Source organism: Cydia fagiglandana, chromosome 9, assembly GCF_963556715.1.
Source record: "Cydia fagiglandana chromosome 9, ilCydFagi1.1, whole genome shotgun sequence".
In the NCBI taxonomy this organism is placed as follows: domain Eukaryota; kingdom Metazoa; phylum Arthropoda; class Insecta; order Lepidoptera; family Tortricidae; genus Cydia; species Cydia fagiglandana.
In genome coordinates, this window is record NC_085940.1 from 12,795,499 (window position 1) to 12,823,295 (window position 27,797).

The 27,797-nt window shown below is 37.7% G+C and overlaps 2 protein-coding genes across 2 annotated transcripts in view; both read left to right on the forward strand.

Moving 5' to 3' along the window:
• LOC134667376 (protein singed) overlaps positions 1–21,216 on the forward strand; it is a 66,776-nt gene extending 45,560 nt beyond the window's left edge. Inside the window, exons 6-11 of the mRNA XM_063524773.1 lie at positions 1,137–1,365; positions 16,893–17,049; positions 17,818–17,979; positions 18,626–18,753; positions 19,240–19,407; positions 19,716–21,216. Coding sequence (XP_063380843.1) covers positions 1,137–1,365; positions 16,893–17,049; positions 17,818–17,979; positions 18,626–18,753; positions 19,240–19,407; positions 19,716–19,753 — 882 coding nt within the window. The 3' untranslated portion in view covers positions 19,754–21,216. The remainder of the gene's footprint in view (positions 1–1,136; positions 1,366–16,892; positions 17,050–17,817; positions 17,980–18,625; positions 18,754–19,239; positions 19,408–19,715) is intronic.
• A 2,720-nt stretch (positions 21,217–23,936) lies between these two features.
• On the forward strand, positions 23,937–24,591 carry LOC134667672 (oxidized purine nucleoside triphosphate hydrolase-like). The gene has a single exon (XM_063525092.1). The coding sequence runs from the start codon at positions 24,024–24,026 to the stop codon at positions 24,522–24,524; it is 501 nt and encodes a 166-aa protein (XP_063381162.1). The 5' UTR covers positions 23,937–24,023; the 3' UTR covers positions 24,525–24,591.
• The last annotated feature ends 3,206 nt before the right edge of the window (positions 24,592–27,797 follow it).

Consider the following 27,797-nt stretch of genomic DNA (forward strand, 5'->3'; position numbering starts at 1 on the left):
CCCTCAAACCGCGGAAATTTTTTTGACTTTGCCATAGAAAACGTCGACATCTTATCAGCCAAAATGTATGAATAAGTAAAAAAAAATTCGGGATTTCGGGGTTGGTGCCATAGTAAAATTAGTTCAGTTTAGCGAGTAGAATCGAGCCCTGGATTTAAAGCCCCATGGTCAGACACACACTGTATATGGCGTCGTTATGCACTGTATTCAGCTAAAGAAAACTTGCTAATAACTAGGTCGTCTGTTTCTAATGCAAACTCTCAGATAAGCATATATGTTCCAAGCTATTGTTAATGGGATGACATTCATTCAGGTACTTTCACTTCTTTTTCAATCTTGATACAAACTAAATAACAATGTACTTTAAACTCCAAGGTGCGCTTGACTGGGGCCAAATTCGACATGTACAACTGTCAGATTTCGCATCCACGTCAAATTAACAGTTGATTTTATTGCATACTGAGTGTTGATACTGTTGATTCCATCAACGGTGGATAATATCATTTGGTACAACCAAAACTCAACTCTAAACTAAGGGTCCAGGACCCCTATTCGACAAGCGACGTTTGACGTATCGTGTTGATCTCCCGTTGATGTGGGAAAAATCATAAGTTCTCGAATACGTACAATGTCAAAATTTGACATTAAAAATCCACAGTTAGGTTGACAAGCAAACCAAACCGAACCATCCTTAGTTTAGAGTGGAGTTTTGGTTGTACCAAATGATATTATCCACCGTTGATGGAATCATAACTCAGTATGCGATAAAATCAACTGTTGATTTGACGTGGATGCGAAATCTGACAGTTGTACGTGTCGAATTTGGCCCCTGGACACAATAAAAATTTCAACTAGTGGCTACTGCGTAGCCACTAGCAATCGGCGTTTGGGCACTGGTAAGAGGTACCATCATTTCATTGAAAGGTTAATGTTTCAATATAGATCGATTAGAATAGATAGGTCGATTTTATTGAAATGTACTAACCTCTGACGAAGCCCTAAGACCTGTCCGTCCTCGGGATACCCAACTGGCGTGAAGTGGCGCAGAATAGGGCAGAGTGGCGCTCTCTTGTGTCCGAGGCCGGAATCCTTGGGTCACTGAGCCAGTGAAGTAACTATAACCTCTTTTTCAACAGCTCCTGGACAGCTGTACCCCCGCCTGCCTGTTCAGCGCCGAGTACCACGCGGGAGCGCTGGCGCTCCGCGACGGCACCGGCGCCTACCTCGCCCCCATCGGCTCCAAGGCCGTCTTGAAGACGCGCTCCACCGCTGTCACGCGCGACGAGCTGTTCTCTCTGGAGGACAGCTTGCCTCAAGCGGCGTTCGTGGCTGCGTTGAACGACAAATACGTCTCCGTTAAACAAGGTATGTTTCTCTTTACAGTAGCGTGCCTAGGGTTTTGGAGTAGGGCAAGCCGAAAGATATGTTTTCGTAATAACTGTCCAATCTTCACTCTTCGGGGTCAAATGCATCTGCTAGCGTGACGAGGCGAGCTAATCATAGCGCACGTCTGCTACGGAATGAATAATGTCATTTTGTATTTTGTTTGACAAATAGCTCAAGCTTGGTTTGTCGCTTTGAACATGTTTTTCTAGAACGCCGTCATATTTTGATAGCAACGATACAAGTTCCAAAAAATTGCCCCTATTTAATGAAGTGTTTGACTCATCGTGTCCTCTAAAAGGAAGTTCTTGCTGTGCTAAATGGCACACAATATCGACTAACCTCTGAAAAACACTACGATTGTTGTCAACACGCATGTTATGTTTTGATATTTCTTCTGATAATTGTCGCGACAAAGAGGCCTCGATCCTTTGTTTCCCAAAATTGCTAAAAGAAATCACTGCACACATATGTTTACCGGAATTCATGTGCCTCTTTATTGCTCCAGATAAATTATTTAAATCGTTATAGCCAGAAGTATTCCAAACGTTAATATCGTTCGAAAAAAATATGCAACACCAGCAATACATCTTATTTGTATGGGAACAACCAACAATCCAATGAGTTTTGTAGACGGCCCTACAGAAATTTCTCTTACGTGACTGACTTGACTGAGAAATACACAAGTCGGGTGTTGGTTTTGCCGCGGAAATTAGGTCCCGTTTTTCGACAAAGGTCAAAGACTTTACCTTGTTTTGGTTGACTAAAACGTGGACGCATTTCAAACCGTCACAAGGAACCACTTCTTGATCCATTGTTAACACTTATTAAACTAAGCGCCACAACAATGAACAAATTCACATTCACTATTTAATCAAATTCACTTAAACAAACTTTCGTTACTTTCGACTCGACCACTGACTCGGCTCAACTAAATAATAATACACTTGAAGTAAACGCGAACGCGCGCTGTGCGAACTTATGCAGCTAACTTCACACAAAATCCAAGCATAAATCGTCTTATAAAATTGCTATACATACCAACAAATAGTTACATCGTTCTTTGACGGTTTGTAGGCTGATAGTGCCCAGAGCGGGACGAAAAAGCAAGCACGGTTGCAAGCCAACGAGTGCGAGTTCGAGCAGGATAGCTAGAACATCCTCCGCCTGATTTAGTTCGCGCGGACGAGGCGCCACGCCGCGGCATAATTTTGCAACACGCTCGTGCCGCGGTTCGAGGCCGCTGTGGCTTGAATTTAATAATACGGGTTCGTTTGGCGCGCGATTTTCAAAATAATCTTTATTGATCTTATCACTACGTAATTTCGGTAAGGCAATTAGTTGCCTTAGGGCAAGCCCGGCTTTTGGGCTTCTATGGAAGTCCCGCCACTGTCTCTTTATGTAGTAAAATCCGTGTTAGCCTAACCCGTGTTAGGCCAACCTGGCTCCCATAGACCCCAGGCAGTATTATCACTGCCAACATAATTTGTGAGATGTCCCCAGCTTTCTTCACGTTATCGTATAGGATATTACCTCAATTGACGTAATATCCTATTACCCTCTGCAGTATTTTGTATGCGTTACGTGACATGTAACGTTTTCCGTTACCAAAAAAGAATAAAAAGAACAAGATATGTATATACAGTGGTATTACTAAACGAAAATAATAACTAGCTTAAATCTAAATAGCATTAATATTATTAGTAAATAAAGAATCACCTGAATCAATAAAACGGGGGGAGGCCTTTGCCTAGTAGTGGAACACAATAGGCTCTCAGGCTCAATAATCACCTAACATTCATCTTATTTTCTTGAATGTTAAGAGAAATGAATCACTTCTACCTACTTCAGTCGTTCATTAGTCTGCCGGCAGAGCTAATGAAGCAACATGTAATAAAACAACTAGATCGAAGTAAGTAATCTAGATGCTATCAATAACCCATTGATTCCGTAATTGCGGAACCAGACGGGCAGACGTGAAAGTTAATTGCGATTGATTGTAGGGGACTGAGGGAAGTGCATCTGTTTCCTGCAGATTTACGTAAAGCCTTTGTCTAATGTCTGTCAATCACTACACGCATTGAAAAGAACTACAACAACTAAACTAACTAACTAAGAACTATGTACATTTGGTTACTGTACCGATGCCTAATGATCACCTGCATTTTGTTCGTGGATGATTTCTATGTAAATCTTTTTTGTCTTATCTTGAACATATTCACTTGGTCTGTGTACATATAATAAGAACTGCTTATTTATATTAAAATTTCATAAATGATGAATGATATATTATCGTCTAAATATCGATATTTTTATGATAAGGTTTATTAATATAAATTTAAATTACTAAGGCCCACTTGCACCATTCCGCTAACCCGGGATTAATCAGTTAAACCGTTAACCTAATGTCAAATTGTACTGGTAACCATGGTAACGCCAGGTTTAACCGGTTAACCCCGGGTTAGTGGAATGGTGCAAGTGGGCCTAAAAGACATAAAGAACTGCTTGTATCTGGATTAAATTTTACACGGAATCAAGTTATTATACATATTATAATGTTGCAATAAGAGCTTTGCAACAGCAAGCAGGCAACAGCCTGTAAAGGCTAACACACCTATGCAAGAGGAGATTTGTACCCAGAGGTGGGATGTATCCAAATCTTCGGCCTCTAGTTTGAATCTCGACAAAATCCAGTTTACATAAGTGTCCTATTTGCTAATCTCATGTTTAACTTCTCTACAATTCTAAGCGCCACTTGCACCATCCCATTAACCCGGGATTAACCGGTTAAACCTGCAATCCAGTGTCAAATTGTACTGGTAACCATGGTAACTCCAGGTTTAACCGGTTACCTCCCGGGTTAGTGAATGGTGCAAGTGCCCTAAAAAAGGTTCAAAATAAGGTATTATTTTGAACCTTTTTTAGGGCCAACCAAATAAGGTTCTGAGCATAATCACATTTTTAGAGCACCGTACAAAACTTTGTTCACGGTGCTCTTATGGGATCACTTCGGTCTTGCAAATCGGTTAAATGCGTTTTTCTCAAAGACCGTTTGATGTAGGTACCTGAAATTTGGAATAGTTATGGCAAGTACCATCACTAACACTGTGATTAAGTCGAAACTGATTATTTCTGATTTTAGGGGGAAATTTAGGGGTTAAGAGGGGTAGGCTGAATTTTATTTTCAATTGTAAGAATCGTGTGAGGTACCATTAGAAAGCTTGCAAAAAATTGAGTCGATGGACTGATTTTGACTTCATTTTAGAATGCAATAGTTTCGATAAAAAATGCATTTAAAGTTGCAAGTTTTCATACAAAAATTTTCACCTCTGTCCTGGCGATTTTCGGGAAAACTATAGCTAACAGGCAGCTGACCAGTCAATATCCAACTAATACGAGTATGGAGACGGCGGGAAAATTATCAGGTTAACTCTAACTTTATTAGTTTTTAAACTGCAGCCTGATCTTTGGTTGCTTAGGGCTAGCTAACTGATGCTTACACTGGTCATTCATATTAAGAAGTAGTTTTAGTTAGAAAGATCCTTACTTAAAACTTTGACATTGAAATTTATGACTTATGTCTTTGATACAAAGTTTAATTCTACTTACTTACTTTTGTGAGATATTTCATTTTTTTTCTGAATAGCCTACTATAAGTATGAGAGAGTAAAAGATCTGCAAAATGCAACCTTATTATAAAGCAAATAAGTTTAAATTTGGAACGGGCTTTCCAACCAATGGACTATCGCAGTGTGCTCAGTAAGAATCATATTTATTATTGGAGTTTATCAGTTCAAATTTAAATTAAGAATTCCGTTCTTCACTGTCGTTGTGTTTTTTTTTTCACATTAGAGCACATAGAGTTAGTAAAGCGAATAGAGATAATAAAGTAATTCAATATTTATTAACAGCTATGGCGTCATCTACCTATCGATTTTACTGAGAGTATCTGATTCGTCGAAACAGTACCTATTCCTTTTCATTAAGTACCATTACATTTATGTATTAATTGTATAAAGTATGTATATTTTTGAACCGATCGGTGAGAGCAGCAACTGATACTGTTCTGTTACGAAAAAAAAGTTAAATTCACAATTCACAGTTTTTGGAAACAAAGGTAGAGTCTGTGCGGAAAGAGAAGAGTCGTGGGATTTGAGGGCGCGCCAGTGCTATTTTATGGTTTTTGCTATGCTGACAACACTGGTCACGTGGTTATAGTACGACACTAAAGGTCATGATACTTGAATCCCTTTTGTTCCGGTTTTTTACCACGGCTTACTAAACGGAGCCTGATTGTGGTGTCGGCTCGTCAACTCAATCCTCTGATTTAGCGCAGGCACTAGTTTTCTTTTCAAACACACACTTGTTTTTATATCTCAGATACTAAAAAGTGACAGTGCAATTCACAAAACTGCTAAAACTAGTTAAGAATCTGCCCAATACAACTGTAATTTTAGTACCAAACAAGAGAGAGTCTCATTTATGTGCTGCCTAATCTGTGCAGTCCAACAATTAAAACCGGGTAGATCGGGTAGAAATTGGGCAATAGAACTGTAATTTTATCTGGGATATATTTCACCCATTGTAAACTTGTAATGTATGTGTACATTATTAATAATAAATATGAATATTGGGATATGTCCGGTTCTCTCATCTCACGATATTTTACTTCGCCGAAAAGTCACTGCTAAATATGTAATATAATTTCGTAACTAACAGAACCTACAAATAAAGAAATATTTTATTAGAAAAAGTTTTATTCAGAACCTAGTAAACGAACTTACAAATAAATAAATATTTTATTAGAAAAAGTTTTATTCTTTGTAATCGAAGTCTGTCACTTATGTTTGAGCTGGTTTCAGAACAAGCAGGGACACTCATAGAACTATCTTCATCTGAACTGGATGTGCTTGAATTCGGCACGTAGATTACGAATGCTTGCATATCACCTACTTAGCGGTCTTTTATACGAGACGCCGTAGGTAGGTACTTTTACACAATACTGAAAAAGAAATTACATATAAATATGCATAAAATGGCAAGTATCACGACTATTTGCCAGTTATTTTAAAGATCATGAATGACCTGCATATTTATGAAAATTTATATATTTTGAATGAATATACTTACCGATTATGTACCGGAGACAAGTTACTTAGGGGGCTTATTAAATAGGTAATTATTTAATATTAAATACAACATCAATACCCGCGAATAGCGGAAACACGTTCCGCGACTTTTTGTAAGTCGATAGTCAGCTTTTAGCCGTTTTCTTCCCGCTGACAAAACCGAACAATGTTAAATATAATTTTCCTTGTATTTTTATGTACGGTTTTATCGTGTTTTGAAAATATTTTATACATAAAACTTGCGGTTTTTGTTAATAAAAATATACAATGACAGAAGCTTGTTTACTTTTTACAAGACAAGTGTCAAAGGTTTGATTGCCATATAAAATTTAAAATGTTAGTTCCCGTTTCTGCCACGACTCTTCTCTTTCCGCACAGACTCTAAAGTTGACGAAATATAAAGTAAGCCGATCTTGATCAAACTTGTTTGAGTGACAAAAATGTCAGTTAAGATTTGGTACTCATGAATTCCAGTTCTACTAAAATATTTTTGCTTTTAAAAACTGATGTACAATAAGTCCAAAATTGTCCGGTAAGTTAGGTTTATATTCAAATTATACGCAATTCTTTGTAGCAACTCCGCCAAGTGGACGGAAACAGGTACTGGACGGCAACCTGACGCAGTTACCCTACTTACTTGTACTAAAACTTAGACATTTATTATTAGCTACTTATTTCTGTGACTTATATGAAACATGAGCAAATTGATTAAATACTTTACGTTAATTATATTTTGAGTCAGAAACAAGCCTAACGTCAAAAACCGAGAAATGCCGAATCACAGACTTAATTGTATTATTATTCCTTTTTGAGTCGTGCCTGCCCAGTCTACAAGTTTAAAATACAACAATTGCGACTATATCAAAGATTATGAGGTTGTATGTATACCCAGTATTTTTGACGGATTTAGTTTTTCATGCTCGAAGTTGCCTGTCAACTCTGACGTATATTAAATTGTCAACTATTTTGGTCTTCGAGCAACACCGGCTTCCGACACGTCGGAAGGGAGGGCCCCAAGCGATATCTCACCGTACAAATCTTTCTGCCATTTTTCGCGGGGGGAAGGTGCACACAGTCGTACTTCTCACACACTTACATACAAATCCAATCAGAGGCCCTACCGCGAACCACGTTCGACGTGTTGCCTCTCTATGGCACTTGTAAATTCATACGTAAGTGTGACAGGGAGGCAACACGTCAAACGTGGTTCGCGGTAGGCCCTCTGTAATGACGACACAAATACATAGAAAATGACACACGTCAAAGACAAATCTTGCAAACCTTAAACTAATAACGCATAGACAGATAGTCCCCATACGGCTAACCTGCCAAAAGTGAAGCCGAAACACGATCGATGTGTGCGTGGAACGCTCGTGTTTTACGCTCAGCAAACACACACATATATACAAAATATGTTGCCAGTATTCATTTACTTCTCTCAAAGTAGAGAAATTTTAACAACATCCACACTTGGTTATTAATAATTTGGAAGTGTGTGGATTCGATTTTGTAGCAAAAGCTATTTGTTTATTTTGGGATTTGTTGCATTTCTGTACTTTGTGAAATAAGGATTAAATAAATAGCTGATAAGTTTTTACTATTTTTATTTATTTAACAAATGTGCATAAAATAATAAGAATAAATTTAAATAGGACAGAGCATATTCGACTGTGTTTAGTCCGTTTCCAATGTTTCCATATTGCGTCATTCCGATCAGTCAGAAAACTGAAACGAACATGACACAAAATAAAAATAAGAAAAAAGTACATAAGTACTTACCTAAATAATTAACTTAATTATAATTTTCTATAATTATACAATGAAATTTAATTGAGCGTATTTATTTTAGAATGTAGACGTCATGTCCCATTTGGAGGAAAAAATATTCACTACACTGGCAACATTTAGAAGAAATGGCGGCTGACGAAAATTTGGATTTTGGTATTTACGATTATGTAAAAATATCACATTAATCTCGATACTTACGCGTGAAATGTAATATCAGGCGGTTTGTTTTTATTATATGATTTGTTGTGACACCCATTCACTGTACAAACAACCATCTTTCCTGTAGTTTTTGATTTTTAAACGGGAGGTGTACACAAACCGATTTGACTTTGAGTACTGCGAGGGCCGTTCCAAAGAGCATATAATCACTACGTTTTAAGAGTCGGCACTCTCGAACAATCCTCGAACCGAATTATGAACGTACATATCCCAACACACCAAATACATGCTTAAAGATCTCGCATCCAGGCCATAATTGTTAAAAAAAAGAAAAACCACACAATACTACCAGCACAAAAAAAACAACGCTAGGGCTCGACACTTCCAGTACCTACTGTTTATCGATATCGATAAATGTGCGATACGTGCTGCTGTATTTACCTACTGTACTACCTATTAATAAAATAAAAGAACATTATATATATATAAACAATTTTATTTTACATGATAAAAATAACATAGTTTATTATTCAAGTAGGCATATTACAATATGCTGAATTCGCGCGCATTCTTTTTTAATCTGGTCCCTTTTTATTGAAGGCACTGGATGGAGAATGATTTCCACAAATGAACTTGTTTCCATTCAGCTTTTGAATAGGTAAATAAATACGCCAAATCCTCATTTCCTTTTCCTCAGCTTTGCCCATAATCGACATCTGAAATAAAGAGATTATCGATAAAATTGGTCGTATACTATTCGTGTCATAGGTTACTTAGTTTTTTACTTAAAAATACTTTATTCACAAAATATTTTCGTTTTAATCATGGATTGTACACGACTAAAACTAATTAAATTAGTAACTGTTAACGACTCAAAGTAAAAAATGAAAAAATTGCATACAAACATCAGTTTACCGACCTGTTCGGATCAAGTTGGAAATTTGGCCAAAAATGCGTCAGTAGTTAGTTTTCTTACACACCCACTACAAACTTCACATTTCCTTAAAGATTTGGCCCCCATTTAAATAACAGCTAAAGTTATTTTACCAATTACAATAAAAAATAACCACGTATTTCCACTTTCACGACAATTCAAATGACGTTTGACGTTTTACTACCAATCATACCAACCTAAAGAAAAGTAAGTATAATACGTCTATGTTAAAAGCAAGTATGGTATGTGCCACCAAAATGCAACAGCAGTCATTTTAATTCGATAAGATTATTTCTATGCCTCAATGTTGGTAACAAGGGCTTTCATAATTTATCAAAGTATGGGGTGTCGATGGGCTGGGCCGTTCGAATACGATGATACGAGTGTGACGTGACGTCGCACTTGAAATGGCTTCACTGGGGGTGTACGAACTAGGAATCTATGCCTTATAAATCTATGTTGCAAACCTCGTTCTCTTTTTGTGTACGGACGAGTGACTAGTGTCACAACACGCACACTAACACATTTTCGTTGAAGTATGGCATTGTATTCTGAGAGATGAGAAGTCGGATTTGTCGCTCGACCGATCCGCAATTTGTACTGAGCGAGCAAAATCGATAAATCCAACAAATACTTGAGACTAAAATATAATAATTGTATTTAAATGTAATTAAACGTATGATATGTAAAAAAATAATTACATGTGGAATGTAACACTGTTCTTTTTGTAAATTTGATGTCCCCGACCTCTTTTTATAGCAAAAAACCGAGCAAACAGGCATTTTTGTGCAGCAGTGTTCACGCGCGCGTCTGGACTCGGTCTAGTGAAAAATCCAAGTGCAACTAGTTTTATTACCCGCGGTAGATTAGATTGACGCGCTAATCTTGTACCTCGGCAGAGGGGAAATAGTGCGAATGCCGCCTCCCTTCCGTGTTGCTCGAAGATTTTGGTGTTTGAAAGAATCAATAATTGGCAAAGTGCCGTGGCAGAAAAAGCCATTCTCACAAAAAAGAATCAATAATAATGAAAATGTTCAGACAAGTGGAAGAATATCATACTTCAATATGTTATGGATGCTAGTAAGATGTAAAAACAACAGTTTAGCGGAATGTCAGTTTACGAAATGGTTTGTACAAATTACAGAGAAATTCATAATAATTTGTTTCGACTAGAAATGTGCCTTCACCAAACGTTTTAGATAAACGGTATTAGGCCTATATTATATAAACGTTCTTGATTTCGGTTGGCCGAAATGGGACTTACGATTTTTCCTCTTTTCACCTCCAAGATGAGGTTGATTGTTAGTGTTAGAAAGCTGTAATTTGGTTTGGATATACAATCAACCCGACAAGGTGGTAAATAAAATCTTTAATCTCTAAAAAATATATCTAAGGTAGAAGCTTTGTAACTTCTACATTACCTATACTAGCCCAGAGGACTTTAATAAAAGTCCAAACTCCAAGGTCCCAGAGCTCCCAGACATTACCTTCTTATTTCCTAGTCAGTAAAATGTACTTATGGGATAAATTAGTATTAGTATCCAAACTTAAAACCACCTAGGGATGTGTCGTACGGTGCTCTGAACACCGTAGTCTTGACTTCGTGCTTGGCCAATTATTATTTATGGATATTAAACAAAATTTTCAGAAGAGTTATGCCCACAAATCTCACGTATCCCCATATCCCGTTACCTTTGAATATTACTTATCTATAGGTACATTTTTAACCTCATTGAGTCATGGAAGTGAGCATCTAAAGTACCTATGTAATGATGAACCAATTTTTAATTAACAATAGCCAATCCAGATGAACATCTCATGTACCCATTGTCTTACTTATAAAGGCATTTTTGCAATCGAGTCTTCCATCCGATTTCACATTGTACCGAATTGTTAGTAAACAAGTGCCGGTAAGACGCCATCTCCACATCTCGCCCAGCGTCCACTATTGTCTCGAATGTGTTTGCATTTCTCAAGATGCGTTTATGCTCCTTCTCCGAACGCGATAACGACGTATTGTTGTGGTTCCACTTAATGACATTACTGAATCTGTTGTATTGTTTGTATGAAATGCCTTTTAAATGGAAAATGACTTAACTCTGGAGAAATGCCTTTCGGATTGAAGTATCGGTGCGGTGAAATTATTATGTGGTAACGCGGTGTTGTGGTATCGCATACATTATGTTTTAGTTTCACCTTCGTTGGGCTTAACTTATAAGCGGGACGTATACATACCTATATATAAGCTTAAAAAAACTTTGTGTAAGTTAAAACTCCGGTAGCAATTCTTATCTAGACTTTTCTAGGTTACATTTTTACCCCTGTGAAAATCTCCAATCTGATGTCAACATTTCATCCCACGTTGAAAATCTTAATCTCTCATTTCAAAATCGACCCGGCACGTATATGCAGCTACATGAAGCCCTTGTTTTATTGTTTATAGTTTGGGATAAACATCTGTCACGTACCGATAAGTGTGTAAGTGTAATTCTTGTTGATAAACGTTATAAACGCGATCACACATTTGATAACAATTATAAGTAATAAACCATTACTTTGCTCAAACACAACCGATGGTTTTCGATCATTCAATGAAATGAATATTTTAATTCATTTCAAAACTACAGCAACATGCAAACCCTTATCTCGGGCGGCTGGAGAGGAAGCTATAAATATGCAAATAGAGACAAGTGGACGAACAGCCTTAGCTCTGATGTTTAGTCACGCGCCACCGCTTCTAGCTCACGACTCGATAGGAGGGAGCGTATATAGCCTGTAAAAGTACATAATGTATGTAGTAATCATATTGCCTTGCAGGTCAATGAAGCTAAGAAGTTTTATAGGCGAAAATGTGGCGAAACAGCTACTTTAAAAATGTCATCCATCATATTTTATTTTCTGTCACGCATCTTTCTGTGGAGGTTTCGATAGATGGTCTAAAATAATAAAATAATAATTTAGCCTAATACACGTCCCACTCCTGGGCCTAGGCCTCCTCTCAAGTACGAGAGGGTTATAGGTCAGGTACAAATAGGTACTCCTGTAAATGCAAATAGGCGAGTGGCCGCGTTGCCCTCCCTGATGTGGAGTCACGATCCAATAGAGTAGATGTTCTAACAGAAGATATACGAGTATGTACTAGAGTTATAGTTCCGTAAAACTGTTTTTAATTCTGAAGCGAGTAAGATAACCCTTGATTTTCTTTTGAAGATGAATAACGTTTTGATTTTGAGTTTGGTTGGAGATATTGCATAAATCAAAATCCTCATTAAAAATGGGTCCATTAAAAAAGTTACGCGATTTCTTTGGTTTTTGAATCAGTGTCATAATTAAACCTCACTTCCTTTTACAAAGCCCTGTAGGAACTATAGGAAGAATGAGATTTAACGTTCTCACGTCACGAAATACCACATGACATGGGTTATTATACTTCAATGTTTTCATTATTGTAAACAAACCATAGGTCCTGTAAACAACTAGCAAGTGTTGGCCAGGGATTACGAACCGCGGTATGCGAGTAAAATGTTAACGATCGCATTTCGTTTATTGCCGGCTCAGAGCGGCTCTCCTTTGTATTTACAAAACTGCTTACTAATTAGCTTTCCATTGCCTTCTCTTGCTAATTTTACAACCATCTACATATGGAAATTAGGATCAACATCAGCATATACTTTTCTTTAGTAATTTCGTGAGAAAATGCCGAAAAAATCGGGAATGTCGAAAATCACAGCAGCCAGTTGCTTAATTTTTATTCTTGTTGAAATTTACACGTCACATCACACTCTGTAATCATAATCAAGCATATAAACCCCTTTTAATTCACGCTAGGCTAACTTGAGGAATATAATTAGTAAATTGGCTATTTTTATGGCTAAATTCAATACTTACAAGACTTCAAAGAAAGTTTATTCTACTTTATATTATTAAATAAAATTTAAAGTCGACCAAGTTAGCCTAGCTATTTAGTTATAGTTAAGTAAGACCGCACAGTCATACACCGGAACGAGATAAGCTTTATTTCGATGTTAGTTTTTGTATTAAATCTGTTTAACGTACGCTCGTACCATGCGAATCATCTACCGTTATGATCTGGGATAATAAAAACAATACACTTGACTAAACTTTCTTAGCTTTGCTGTGAATCACACATAGTCTCTTTTGATACAGCGATAAAATCTTTGGCATACCAACCTGGGAGAACTGCCGTTATACATGCATATACGAAGCTTTGGCCTACATATAAAAAACAGGGCAAGTGCGAGTCGGACTCGCGCACGAAGGGTTCCGTTCAAAAAAAAAAAACAAAAAAAAGCAAAAAGAAAACGGTCACCCATCCAAGTACTGACCCCTCCCGACGTTGCTTAACTTTGGTCAAAAATCACGTTTGTTGTATGGGAGCCCCATTTAAATCTTTATTTTATTCTGTTTTTAGTATTTGTTGGTATAGCGGCAACAGAAATACATCATCTGTGAAAATTTCAACTGTCTAGCTATCACGGTTCGTGAGATACAGCCTGGTGACAGACGGACGGACGGACGGACGGACAGCGAAGTCTTAGTAATAGGGTCCCGTTTTACCCTTTGGGTACGGAACCCTAAAAACCTTCATTCCTGCAAAGTCATTGATGAATATGATGATGGCCTATCCTCTCTCTGTTGACAAAGAACTGGCGAACAGCTAAGAACCACTCTTTGGTTTAGTATTTCTTTTTATTCCGTTTGCTGACTAATCTTTGCGTCAGGGTAGTCGTCCAAATACATTCTAATTAAGGGCTTAAGTAATGATGATGAATGCCAGTATCTCGCCATAGCAACACGTCGCGAGATCGCGACTGTGCAAAAACCGCGCAGCGCATTGTGCGCGCTTTCCCGCGTTTCTCTCACGGATGCCTGCGCGCGAGTCGATCTACATCGTTCATTCATTATATCATACGTAATTAAGCCATATTAGAATTTGGGAAATTTGTGTTTCCCCAAGTATTAAAATCATAATTTTCACGAAGGCGTATTCGACATTGGGAACTAGGTAAATAAGGTTCTGAGCATAATCATATTTTTATTTGTGAATATCAAAGTTTTCAGAAGTGTTATGCCCACAAATCTCACGTATCCCCATATCCCGTTACCTTTGAATATTACTTATCTATAGGTACATTTTTAACTTCATTGAGTCATGGAAGTGAGCATCTAAAGTAAGTACCTATAATGATTATGAACCAATTAATATCCAATGAAACAAAGTGACTGAAGTGATAAAAGCTTAGTTAATTACTGCTCGGTCATTGGCACCTGATATCACTAACGGAATTGCATAGTATATGTAGTAGACAGTAGGTAACTATATAAGGGCTGGCATTTGTGGCCTACATTAGGACGATTTTGTGAAGTGTACATTTTTATTAAACCCCGTAATTGCCAAATTAAAAAATTTGCATTTACCGACCCCATACATATATGAGCTGCACATTACTTCTGCGATCGGTCAAATTTTATATACTGTATTGCTGTAATGTAACTGAACAAACTATAAAATCTGTACTATTTAACTCAACGTTCTCGACTCGCTCTTAACGTTCCAGTACAAGGCAGTCGTTGAATTGATTACCACTATTACGAGTAAAGCTTTAACGATAATGTATTTCTTTGTAACGCATAAAGCGTCTTATCGAGCGTGCGCTGCGCGGGCGACGCCCGATCTCGCCGTGCGCATTAGGGCTGTCACAACAATTCAGAGGGCCTACCGCGAAAAATTAAAATCGACATAGGTACCGCCCGAGTATGCAAAAGAGTGACAGAGAGACAGATAACGAAGATTTCGATTTTCGCGGTAGGCCTTCAGTTACTGACATAAAACCAGCAGCAATCAAACCTGAATCGCTTAGTGTACTTGCAAAGCAATGTTTTGACTTATAACTACAACTAGACAACGATGAAAGTGCTTTGAAAGAGGCGATCACTGAATGATCTTAGTTGTTGCCTGTGACACCCAATAAGGCCTAGTACCTCTTTCGTTTGATTGTTAGATGGTAGTACTTAGGCAGATACGCATAAGAAAACAGTGGCAATGGTCATTCACAAAGTCCCGCAAATCCGGATGAAAAAGTATGACTTTTTCATGTGCATACTTCAGATATATGTTCAACCCTAACGCACAGCGCCATTCGACCTCGCCAATGCAAAACTGCAAGCTCACCGATATGGCAACAGTTTGCACGACGCGATTCACTATTCAACACAATTTAATGGGCTTTAGAAAGTAGACCCTATTGAGATATACCCCTCATTATTACTTAGTAATAGTTTCTACTAAGATTTTATCATGGGAACCGAACAAAGCACGACGTCGTTGGTTCTAAAACCTAAGTAGGTAGGTATTAGTATCAGTTTAATACAGACGCCATCAGATACATCGGAACGGCCGACAAATATCAAGACTTTAAGAGCCAGCAAAAAGCATAAATCGTCTAAAATTTCAGTAAGTATTTGTAAAAACATCAATTCTGCGTTAGTGCTTGTTCAGATATTTTGATTACGTTTGGGCGCTCTGATGTATCCGTTTCAAAGCTCGTTAATTACTATCTCTGTCGAAGATCCGCTAATAGCACGATTAACTGCCAGTCGTCAAGTCGATATGTATCTCCCAGCCTCTTGAATCAATCCTACAGTCGATTAACTCCGTTACTCGGTCCGGTGCTTGCGGTCCTTGCATCTCGTTTAACGATGACGTCTAAAACAAACCATACACGACGTGTGTATACACTTGTGTTAGTTGGCTGTAACGGAAGGTCATTGTCACATCGAGGGCACTTCATTCTTGACAAGATGAAGTGTATGATGAAATGAATTTTATAATAGTCACGCGTATACTACTTACCGGTAAACGAACTAAAATGAATAATGACAATTGTAGCTACATAATTACTGTCTTCTGGAATGGAAATGGTAGTTTTGGGGCGTTAGACGGTTTTAGGCAAATACTACCTAATTTGACAGAGGCATTTTAGCATCAATCCTATTCGTATTTCAATTGAATTATCTGAAGGATTGCATTTTTGTACCTCAAATATTGAAATAGGTATTTACCTACCACTTGCTACGTTGACATAGGAATTTCTTTGTCGATCCCTCAATACTGAGGGTTGTGACCACTTGGTTTTGCAGCTTCTGTGATTTGTCTCCATACACAGCCACACTATATATACACACACACACATACACTATATACAGCCAGATTTGTAGTAATTTTAAGATTTTTGCATGCTAGTACAATCTGTATAGTACAAATAGCAGAATAAGCAACCAATTGTCACTTACCACCTAAGACACTATTGTACCTACTTATTCTTTGCGAATAAATACTTATACTTATACTTACTTATTGATCTCGATCCCCCGTAACCCTCACCTCTTGATGGAGTTTACCTGAGGTGGTCTATCCTATAGGTATTATAGAATACATAAAAAATTCCCTTTTCTAACAAGCGTTCTCACCTTTCCAGGTGTGGACGTAACAGCGAACCAGGACGAGATCTCATCCCACGAGACCTTCCAGTTGGAGTTCAACTGGGCCACGAAGCGCTGGTACATCCGCACCATGCAGGACCGCTACTGGACGCTCGAGACCGGCGGCGGCATCCAAGCCGCCTCTGATAACAAGTAAGGACATACATGGTACATCACGAGTGACAGGTAGCGTGGGTCGTGTTATACATCAATATAACAATTGACTTATTATGAGCACAAAAAAAAAAACGATGGATGGATTGTGTGAAAGAGGATATGAGGAAGAAAGGAGTGAATGCTGAGGAGACGAAAGACAGAGGAGAATGGAAGAGAAAAACATGTTGTGCCGACCCCACATAACGTGGGATAAGGGCAGGGGAAATAAGAAGCGCACAAAAAAATAATAGTACTAGGTACAGAAGGTTCACTCTTTAACCAAATGCGTCTATTACGACACGACAGATATGACTGCTAGGTGGCGCAAGTGCGAGCAGGCGTCCGTTCCGTAGCGGTGCGCGGCAACTACTATGGCTAAACACCAAAATTGTGTGCGCCGCATGTACTTGTAGCGATGCGACGAAATCGCGGAGTGAGCCACGCCTGCTATGAGTTGTTTTCCAAGGAGTGTGTGTGTTTTCCAAGGAATGTTCATTCTTCTCACTGTAAAGTAAAACTGTGTATTAAATATGAGTCGCTAAACTTCACACTCGGGTAAATCCATCTGTCAGATTATACGATTCTAATAGGGTAGATATTCGCTAAGAGGGTCGAATGGATTTACCAAAGTTTGAAGTTAAGCAACACATGTGGGGTGATACCACTTCACTGTGGCGAAGGCACGACCATTTCTATTTGTTATAATATGGCGCGTCAAAATGCTTTCTCGTGATCCTCGATTAAAGTTGAACTATAACATTGCAGGTCGTCGAACGCCCTGTTCGAGCTGGATTGGCAGGGCGACGGCGCCGTGGCGTTCCGCGCCAACAACGGCAAGTACCTCATGACCAAGCGCTCCGGACACCTCTACGCCAACGCGGACACCATCGACGACAACTGCAAATACTACTTCTACCTTATCAACAGGTCAGTTACACTCCAGGTCACTTACGGCCACTTGCACCATTCAATAAACCTGTGTTAACCGGTTAAACATGGAGTTACCATGGTTACCAGTGAAATATGACACTGGGTTTACGGTTTAACCGGTTAACCCCGGATTAGCGGGATGGTGCAAGTGGCGGCGCTTATTAGTATCAAACTAGAACGCAGTAGTTTCAAATGGACTCTATTCAATATAATTTATTTTACAGTACATATGGGACATACTTTACCGCACTAGTGCGATAGTTAATTACTACGCCACTGTGTCAAATATTTAAAGGGCCATATGTACTGTAAAGCCTTGTACGATACATGTGCGAATAGGTAGTTAATTCGCAACTCGTGTCGATTTAAAACACTCTTTTGGTCGTGTTTCAATGTATCGTCACTAGTTTCGAATTTCCTATTTTTCGCAATCGTAATGTACTATCACACATGTAAGCATACAGTACAGAACCAAGTCACTTACACAGTATAGGTACAAGTAAAAGAACCATAGCTCCTTTCTGAAATACTGAAGTTTATAAAGTTTATCTCGCCCAATAATGTCGGAGTGAGTAGTACAGTAGATGTATGTTAAAGATGTTTCTGACACATGAGAATTCAAACCCCTCTTAAAATTTCACAGGCCTATTCTGGTGCTGAAGTGCGAACAGGGCTTCGTGGGGCCGAAGGGCGTCCGACTCGAGTGCAACAAGGCCAACTACGAGACCATACAGGTCGTGCGCGGACCCAAGGGAGCCGTCTACTTCAAAGGTGAGTTATTTATCTCTTTAAACAACGACTATTAATTTTAAATATTTGATCTACGCAAAGACCTAAGTATTCAACTTTTTCAAATTCTTTTTTACACTATTTATTTCCACTACTATAAGATTTAGCCTGTTGTATTGTAACCCCGAAACTCCCGTCGGGATATGCTGTTAATGTCCTATACAAATAAAAAAATATGAGATTCGTTTCCGAGTAGGGGTAGGGAATAAAAATGACACTAATCAGATGTTATGTGTATTACCTATACCTAATATCGTTAGAAAGGTTAATACATTTTGCAATCAAAAGTAGGTACTGCAGCAAAAATATGAAGTCCAAAGATCGGAAAAGTCAGTTTTACTGTAGGATACTGGACGCGTCCAATAACGGAACTCGCTGCGGCAGACAGAACATTCGACGGGTCAAAAAACGAAATCGAAGTTGGTCATGATATCAGAATAAAGTTGATAAGATTACCTTTATTCCCAGGATCAAACGGCAAATACTGGCACGCGGACGGCGAATCAGTAACCATGGACTCTGATACCCCACAAGGCTTCCACCTCGAGCTGCGGGAACCCACCCGCCTCGCCATCCGCGCCGCCGCCGGCCGCGAGTACCTCGCCGCCGTCAAGAACGGCAACTTCCGTCTAGCGGGTAAATATCAACCTTATGATAGTAGTATTAGAGCCGCTAATGGAACTCGAGGCTTCCACTTCGAGCAGAGCGCCCACGGCCTAAAAACCTCATAACTCTACTAGTCCCAGGGACTTAAACATTTTGTATGAAATCGCCTGTGCTGTGTGGGGCTTAGAGCTAACTTTTCGATCGTCCGTGGGATTCGAGAGGATAAATTTCCTAAAATACGTTTGGGCACTATTTTGTAGCAAATTAATCAATAGATGTTTTTTTTTCTCTGAATTAATTAAAAAACGAATTTTCTAATTGAAACAATTTATTTGCAGGCACCGACCTCAGCACGGCCACGCACTGGGAGTATTAGATACGTGATCAAAATGAGATTCCTTTGGACGAACCAGCGTTGGATACTCACAGCATACATTGCTAATGCGATTAAGACTCCGTATTTAAGACCTTTACCCTAGTAAAAATCTTGTTGAAATATTGGTAAGAGCGTGACCAATGTTTAGACAAGCTTTTTGGAACTCCACTAAGTATGTAATTTGTTTACAATTTTGACTGCAACAACAACAGTATCAAAGACTGTTTTTAGGGTGTTTCAGACGTGGATCAATGTCCATGTTCACTAGTAGTAAGTTTTTTATAGATTTTCTACGGCGTTAGTTAAGTGGTTCGCTCAAATGAATCTCCTTAGAAATAAACCGTAATTACAAACCAGTTCACGTAATCTTCCATAGCATACGAGACTAAACATTTGGCAATTGGAATTCCAGTTCCCGCGCATCGTGAACAATCGTGTGTGACCGCTCAGTTGACGCCATTTTGCAAAACCCAGCGGCCATTTTGTTTCAACAAGATGGCCGCCTCCGAACGACCCAAACAGCTGGTTCCATGGAGAATCAAACTGCCAATAGTTTGGTACAGAAAATAGTAAAAACGGGAATGTTGCTCAATGTTCACTCATTGTCGTTATACATTTCGACGAAAAAAAAATTAGAAAAAGGATTCAACTGCAGCGGCGCTAGTTTTTGCATTTAGTATGATTAAGGTATTCTCCGCGTCGCGGGTGTGATCGTTCGCTTCACTATAATCGTAATTATTTTAACATCATTTAGATCTGTCTACGCTTGCTTAAGATATTTTACCCTTGACTATCTCGGCTTCGATTATTTATTATTAGAATTATATTCGGGACGTATATTTTCGAGATTTATAGGTAGTGTCTAGTCGGTGGTTTATACGATTTACGTATGGGCGTAGGATCATGAGACTGAAGCCTACAGCAGTAGAACTCTGACCTAAGTTAAGTTGAGGGCTCACGCAATACCGGCCGCGCGCGCTGTGCGCTCCGGGTCTACTCAGAACCGTACATTTGAAACACCAGAGTTGGTGCGATCGAAATGTTGCCAGCATTTTAACTGAAAATTTTAATCTTATACGTTTTGGGTACCTACTCATATTATCTAATATTTCTATAGTCGGTAGGCCCTAAATCCAGCCCAGCGCAAGCGCGTCTGGCTAACTAATAAACTAAAATAACGATAAGTAAGTTAGGTTATATAAGTATAGAGTAAGGCGAATGCCGCTTCCAATATAATCGTCCATTCCACGCTTCATTCGGTGTTTTATACATTTATATAACCGGTGCATTGTATATAAACGATCGACGTTTACTCAGATAATCTCTGTACTTACTTGGGAGCGTGTTTTTTATAATGAACAAAATATGTTTATTGATGTACGCAGAATGCTGATCCTGGATTAATATTTGTACGATAATGTCTTTGTAAACTATTTATGAATAAATTATAATCATATTGTAAAGTGATGTTTTATTTTGCTTTAGTGATTATGAGTGAACTGCAGGTACTTATAACATAAAATTAGCAGCTGAAATGCAGTTCATATTCACCCATAAGTCCCATAACGGTATTGCATTATTTACTTCATTGTTTAATGTGGCGAACGATCCTGAATCGACACACTGTCATGATTATCCTTCCTTAGAATTTTACCACAAGATTGAAACTCCTAGTTACCTAGGAGCTAGTTAGTTTAGTTATACTTTATCAAATACAATAAAATTGCTTGAATTTGAAACTTCAGTAAGCAGAAGTCTCTTCCCGAATAAAAGAAGTTGTAAAATAAATAGGCTTCCATTTGTATATTAGAAATATGTAACTACATCCACTGGGTAAAATTGTATTGATTCTCACTGTATTGCCTAACATCAAGTTGATGAATCGACACATAGGTCGATATCATCAACACATACAATCTAATAATTAAGTCGGGTGACAAGCAAAAGTCACTAACTAACACCATTGAAATTATTGGACAATAAACCGTGTTACAAGTGTAATAAAGTGCATTGTTACTTTAATTTTTTGATAGTACTTAGTGACTTTTGCTTGTCACCCGACGTTATGGCTTATGAATAAATAAATAAAAAAACATCCCTTAATGACTACTTCACCAAACCTAGAACCAAAGAATACAATAGAACTCTCGACATTTTCCTTGCATTTCTCCACCATTTCTCTGACGAATCCATAGAAGGTAGGATCGCATAGAAGTGGTATACGCGTGCCTCCGTGAGGGACAAAACATACGCAAATGCGACACTGTGATTGGTCGAATTCATTTGTTGCCCACCATTCTCCATACTAATAAAAAGGTGGGGAACAAACAAAAAGTGAGACTGTGACAAGGACAAGCAATAATAGCGCTTTCTCTGCTACTCCTACTGAAAGATACATAAGACTATCTCGTTCTGTCAGTTACCCCCACCACTCATGCCAAATCCAGGTATATCCTAGATTCATGGACGAATCTCAATTCAATTTTCTGGGAACCCCCCTTATTCACATGCTACAATAGCTGTAATGCCTGTTTAAAAACCTAGGGTCTTTTATTTTTTAAAACATGATAATGTAGAAAAAATATTTCCTATTCATTTGTTAAAACCCATGGCGAGTATGTATTTTGGTCACAATAGTTATTATAGATTTTAAAATAAAATGTGAAAGTCAGTTAAATTGCACATTCTCATAAAAAAAAATGTTATTGAGAAAATAATAAGTGATGTGGTTTCTGAACACAACTATATTTCAATCAAGGCCCCTACGTTTTCGGTTCTCTTTCACGTCAGAGCAACTAGTATCATTTCTCTCTCCTCGCTCTTTTAAAAATACCATTTGTCAAAAAAGGACAACCATACTGTTGACAAGGTGAACTTCAAATCAAGTGTTGCCTTCAAGGGTCCAACCTTTTCTGTTCTCATTCACGACGCAGCAACTAGTATCATTTCTCTCTCCTCGCTCTTTTAAAATGCCGTTTGTCAAAAAAGGACAACCATACTGTTGACAAGGTGGACTTCAAATCAAGTGTTGCCTTTCTTGATGCGCCCAGGCTGTGTATGTGTGCGTAAAAGCGTATATGTGTGCTCTTTTAGGGATGTCAAAAGTCGATTTTAATCATGTTATATATCGATAAACGCTACACAGCGGAACGAAATAGCGATTAATTGAAGCTTCAATATCTTCGTTAAACATAAACATAATTGAAATGCTAATGGATAATGAATATATTATAATATAATAATATAATTCAATTATTGCGGAACACCTATTTTAGGAGGTATTTATGTATTTTAATTAAATATCTGAACTTTCCCTTAGTTCCCTGCTGGGGCGTGACTATAAAATTGTCATCTGATAACCACAATAAAGAATAAAAGCGTTTTTGGTCATTTTAGGTATCGTTAAGCCTTTGAAGTAAAATTAAAATTGCAAGAAATGTCGATAGTTTATCGATATGACTTTATCGACATGGCTACAGCAACGTGGGCCTCATTGTTAATCGTACACTAAGCAAAAGTGGCAACAGTGACAGCTCGCTGAGACACCGTCTATATATATATTATGTATATGGTTGCCTTTTGTGATGCATCCAGGCTGTGTATGTGTGCGTACAAACGTGTATGTGTGCTCTTTTAGGGATGTGAAAAGTCGATTTTAATCGTGTTATTATATCGATAAACACTACACAGCGGAACGAAATAGCTATTAATTGAAGCTTCAACATCTTCGTTAAACATAAACATAATTGAAATGCTAATGAATAATAAATATATTAGAATATAATAAAATAATTAAATTATTGCGGAACACATATTTTAGTAGGTATTTATGTATTTTAATTAAATATCTGAACTTTCCCTTGGTTCCCTGCTGGGGCGTGACGATAAAATTGTGATCTGATAACCACAATAAAGAATAAAAGCGTTTTTGTTCATTTTAGGTATCGTTAAACCTTTGAAGTAAAATTAAAATTGCAAGAAATGTCGATAGTTTATCGATATGACTTTATCGACATGGCTACAGCAAGGTGGTGTTAAATTGTTAATCGTACGCTAAACAAAGGTAGCAACAGTGACAGCTCGCTGAGACGGGATCTCTATATATAGTAAATCTATGATTTCAATTCGAGGAAACGTCAAGTGTCATTGTTTCAAATTACTTCTACACTCCATAGTTTCAAAATAAAGTTGAGAGCTGTTGAAAGCAAAAAGCCGGTACGATCATTATCTTAAAATTATTAATTAAAATAACATACAATTAGCTTTAAAAATGCTTCTCAAGAAACTATTTACTATAGTTTTCGTACGTACCGATACCCAAGTACTATTAGGCTTGAAGAAACGTGGTTTCGGCGTAAACAAGTGGAACGGTTTTGGCGGTAAAGTCGAGCCCAATGAAACAATAGTAGAAGCAGCTGTGCGTGAGTTGAAAGAAGAATGTTGTCTTAGCGTTAAAAAGAGCGATATGAAAAATATTGGCCACCTAGAATTCACGTTTGAAGGTGAATCGACAATGATGGATGTGAGAGTATTTAGTACTACGGTTTATGAAGGGACGCCTACTGAAACGGAAGAAATGCTCCCTAAATGGTACAATAATGATGAAATCCCGTATAAGGATATGTGGCTCGATGATGAGATATGGTACCCATACATGTTGAAGGGTAAGCTTTTCTATGGAAGGTTTCATTATCAGGGACATGAAAAAATTATAAGCTACAATGTTGAAGAATTGAAGTCTATGGAGGAGTTTTATGCTAACAGGAAATAAGTTTCAAGGTGGAAACTTTAGTGGCAGTGTTGATTAATGGGTTGCCAATTCTGACATTTTTGATATAAGTTTAACGGTTAAACGGTTTTTTTTATCAATAGATTATCATGTGACAATTGTTAATAATTACTTATAAGATTGTTTCTTAGGCCTGTGATTCAACTGTTTGTGTGATTGTTTGTTAGTTGCTAAGTCTGTGATTTAACTTTAGTTGTTCCTAGTAATGTTAAAGTAATTAAATACTATAATCTGATACTGTACCTTTTCTTGTCTTCTCTATATATGGTCAATAATGTATATGATTTAATTGTTACTTACTAAACAAGGTTTTCTAGGAACTGGACTGTGGTCAGTCCATGGTCCCATAGTACAATAAAGTATTGAAGGAGTAATAAAATTATAGACTGACAAAGTTCTATTTGGGATAGAATTTTGTACTAATTTATTAATTTCACTGGCAAGAAGTATATTCTATGACAACCATAGTATATGCTGTATTCTATGATACCAAAGTAAAAGAAGAATAAGTTTACGCAATTAAATTATAAATACTATTGCCACAAAAATACCAAAATAGATTCCCAAATCAAGAAAAAATATTTTTAATACAGTAAAATAATCGCCTACATTTAAAATAGTACAAAAAAAAATATAAATTTTGATAAACAATGCTTTGAAATTGGTTGTTGATATGACTCATTCCAACATTTTATTTGACTATACCACAGAATGAGTAATAGTATTATCATAACTATACATAACATAGTAGACACTTTCACTGTGTCACTAAAAAGCTGTTATAGTGACACTATCTCAGGACCAGAATCTTGTCAGGCGATAAAAACCCAAGCTACCAGGGTTGCAGAAATAAAATAAGTCATACAAAAAATATTAATTTATTTCACATACAACAATATACAACCAACCATTCCATTGTTAGAAACAAGTTAACTTTACAAAATTAGAACTAAATTATCTCTCAAAGAAATCTTTACATGACTGAACATGAATACACATATTCATTGGACTACCATTTTTACACCATATCTTACATAAAGCTGTTAGCTATTTACTCATATCAACATGATGACATTGGATACAAGACTGAAATGCATAAACCAGTAGAGTATCTGTTACAAAGAAACATTTAAGTCATCTGTGATTGAACAGTAAAAGACAGAGGTTTCCAAAAAGACAATTTAGCTCTACTTCCATCGCTGAAACAGTTGCATAACACTAGAAACTTCCATTAAGTAAAAGCTACAGTGAAAAATCCACATTTCATGTTTACATGTAATTGAAGGGATGTTTACAAAAACAACATAACTGCTTAGAGTGGTTGATACTTTTTTAAGAACGTTGTTAATCTTTTCAGGTGTCAACCAGTGTAGTCAGTTATGTTGTTTTTGTAAACATCCCTTCAATTGTATACAAAATGGCACATGAGCCCGTTTACATTGGGCCAACTGCTGCATTTGGCCGTCAACAGCACCAATCATTGACTGAAGTTGACCCAGTATTAAGCACTCTAGTACCAAACAATCACAGCTTTGCTGATTATGCTTGCCATGTTGAATTATATTCGTTCACCGTGTTAAATTAGTTTCACATACTGATATAATTTAGTTTAGTACATGATCATTATCATTACCCATAAATATAAATGCGTGTTTTTACGGTAAACAATTATGAACGTAAACAGAATGTCAGAACGACTTTGACGATGTACCACATTCGGACGTCAGTGGTTAAGAGCCCATCAAAGTGCACACTAGCGCCATTGCTAAATAATCGTGATTATTGAAATTTAACGAAAAGGGCGCCGTTACGTACTGTACTTTTTATTTAAGTACCTTTTGAACGCCACAGACGGCAATTGACGTCAACGCAAAATCGTGACTACGACGCCAAAGAGGGCATTTGACGTCGATCGTTTTTTTGATGAAAATCTACTGAAAAACACCCCATTTTTAGGTTGGTATTTATTCACAAAACTAAATTTTACCCCCGTGGCGTCAGTGGCACGTAGGGTTGCCAGATGGTCGGGATTTGGCGGGATTCTCCCGATTTTTAATATGTGTTCCCGATTCCCGACAAAGTGAAAATTGTCCCGAAAAACAGCTCGCGTTATAAAACAACAATTTTAAGTTCCGAACTGTCGTCAAGCGAGCGAGCGACCCGCGTCGAGTTTTTTGTTTGTTCAAGATCTCAAATAATTTATACTATGGACAGAGCAGCTGACGTAGTGCCAATAATAGACCGGGAGATAGTGACACATTTTACTGGGTCATTTGTACCAGTATGGCGGTTCGTCAGGGGTCTAAGCATGTAATGAAGGAAAGAAAAATGATGGTCATAGCGCTGGTACCGGCGGTCCAATCGCGTGGGCGTTAGTCGAACGTGTCGGGTAAAATACGAGTGTCGAACGATTTGTACCACAAAAATCCTCGTATTATTCGATAGTCCATAAAAAAGAAGTAGACGGTAGCGTAATGCCATACTTCTCCGGTGTGGCTTACAGCCCGCCATACTGAGGCGAACACGTTAATTAAAAAAAAACAATTCAATCATTTGTGCCAAGCTAATTTTTGCACAGGTGATCATCGTCGAGCAGCCATTCATGGACATCACCATGCCATACTTTTCGGATGGTTCCAAATGGCCGCCATACCGCCGCAAAGGAGTTAATTTTTTTTTATAGCTAAACGATTTGTACTATCTTGTAATTTTTTTTCAAGACTTTCTGTGTGATCATAAATGGAAATCTCATAATGCCATACCTGTAGGAGGTGGCAAATGTGTACAATAATTTTTTTTTTATTTCAAGTATGGTGCCCCTTTTTCCCCCTATTAGAAGTATGGCAAATATAATAATGGTCACATTGCATCATACAATTTCCAAAAATCCAAATGCCATACTGGTACAAATCGTCAAAAAATTGTTTTTTAACCGACTTCCAAATCCCAAAGGAGGAGGTTATCAATTCGGTTGTATGTTTTTTTTAATTTATTATTTTTTTTATTTTTTATATTTGTTACTCCATATCTCCGTCATTACTGGACCGATTTTAAAAATTCTTTTTTTGATTGAATGTATATGCATACAGATTGGTCCCGTTTTTATCAAAACCCAGTTCTGATAATGGGATCCATGAGGAATCGAGGGAACTCCTCAAATCTTAAAGGCATACATATAGTGATTTTTGGGTTTTGATCAACAAATCAAGCATATACATCCAAAAAAGTGACATTTGATGAAGTGGAACTGCTGAT

Bases quoted from the DNA above. Each gene is read 5' to 3' on its own strand.
- LOC134667672 (XM_063525092.1), top strand. From the start codon at position 24,024: ATGCTTCTCAAGAAACTATTTACTATAGTTTTCGTACGTACCGATACC.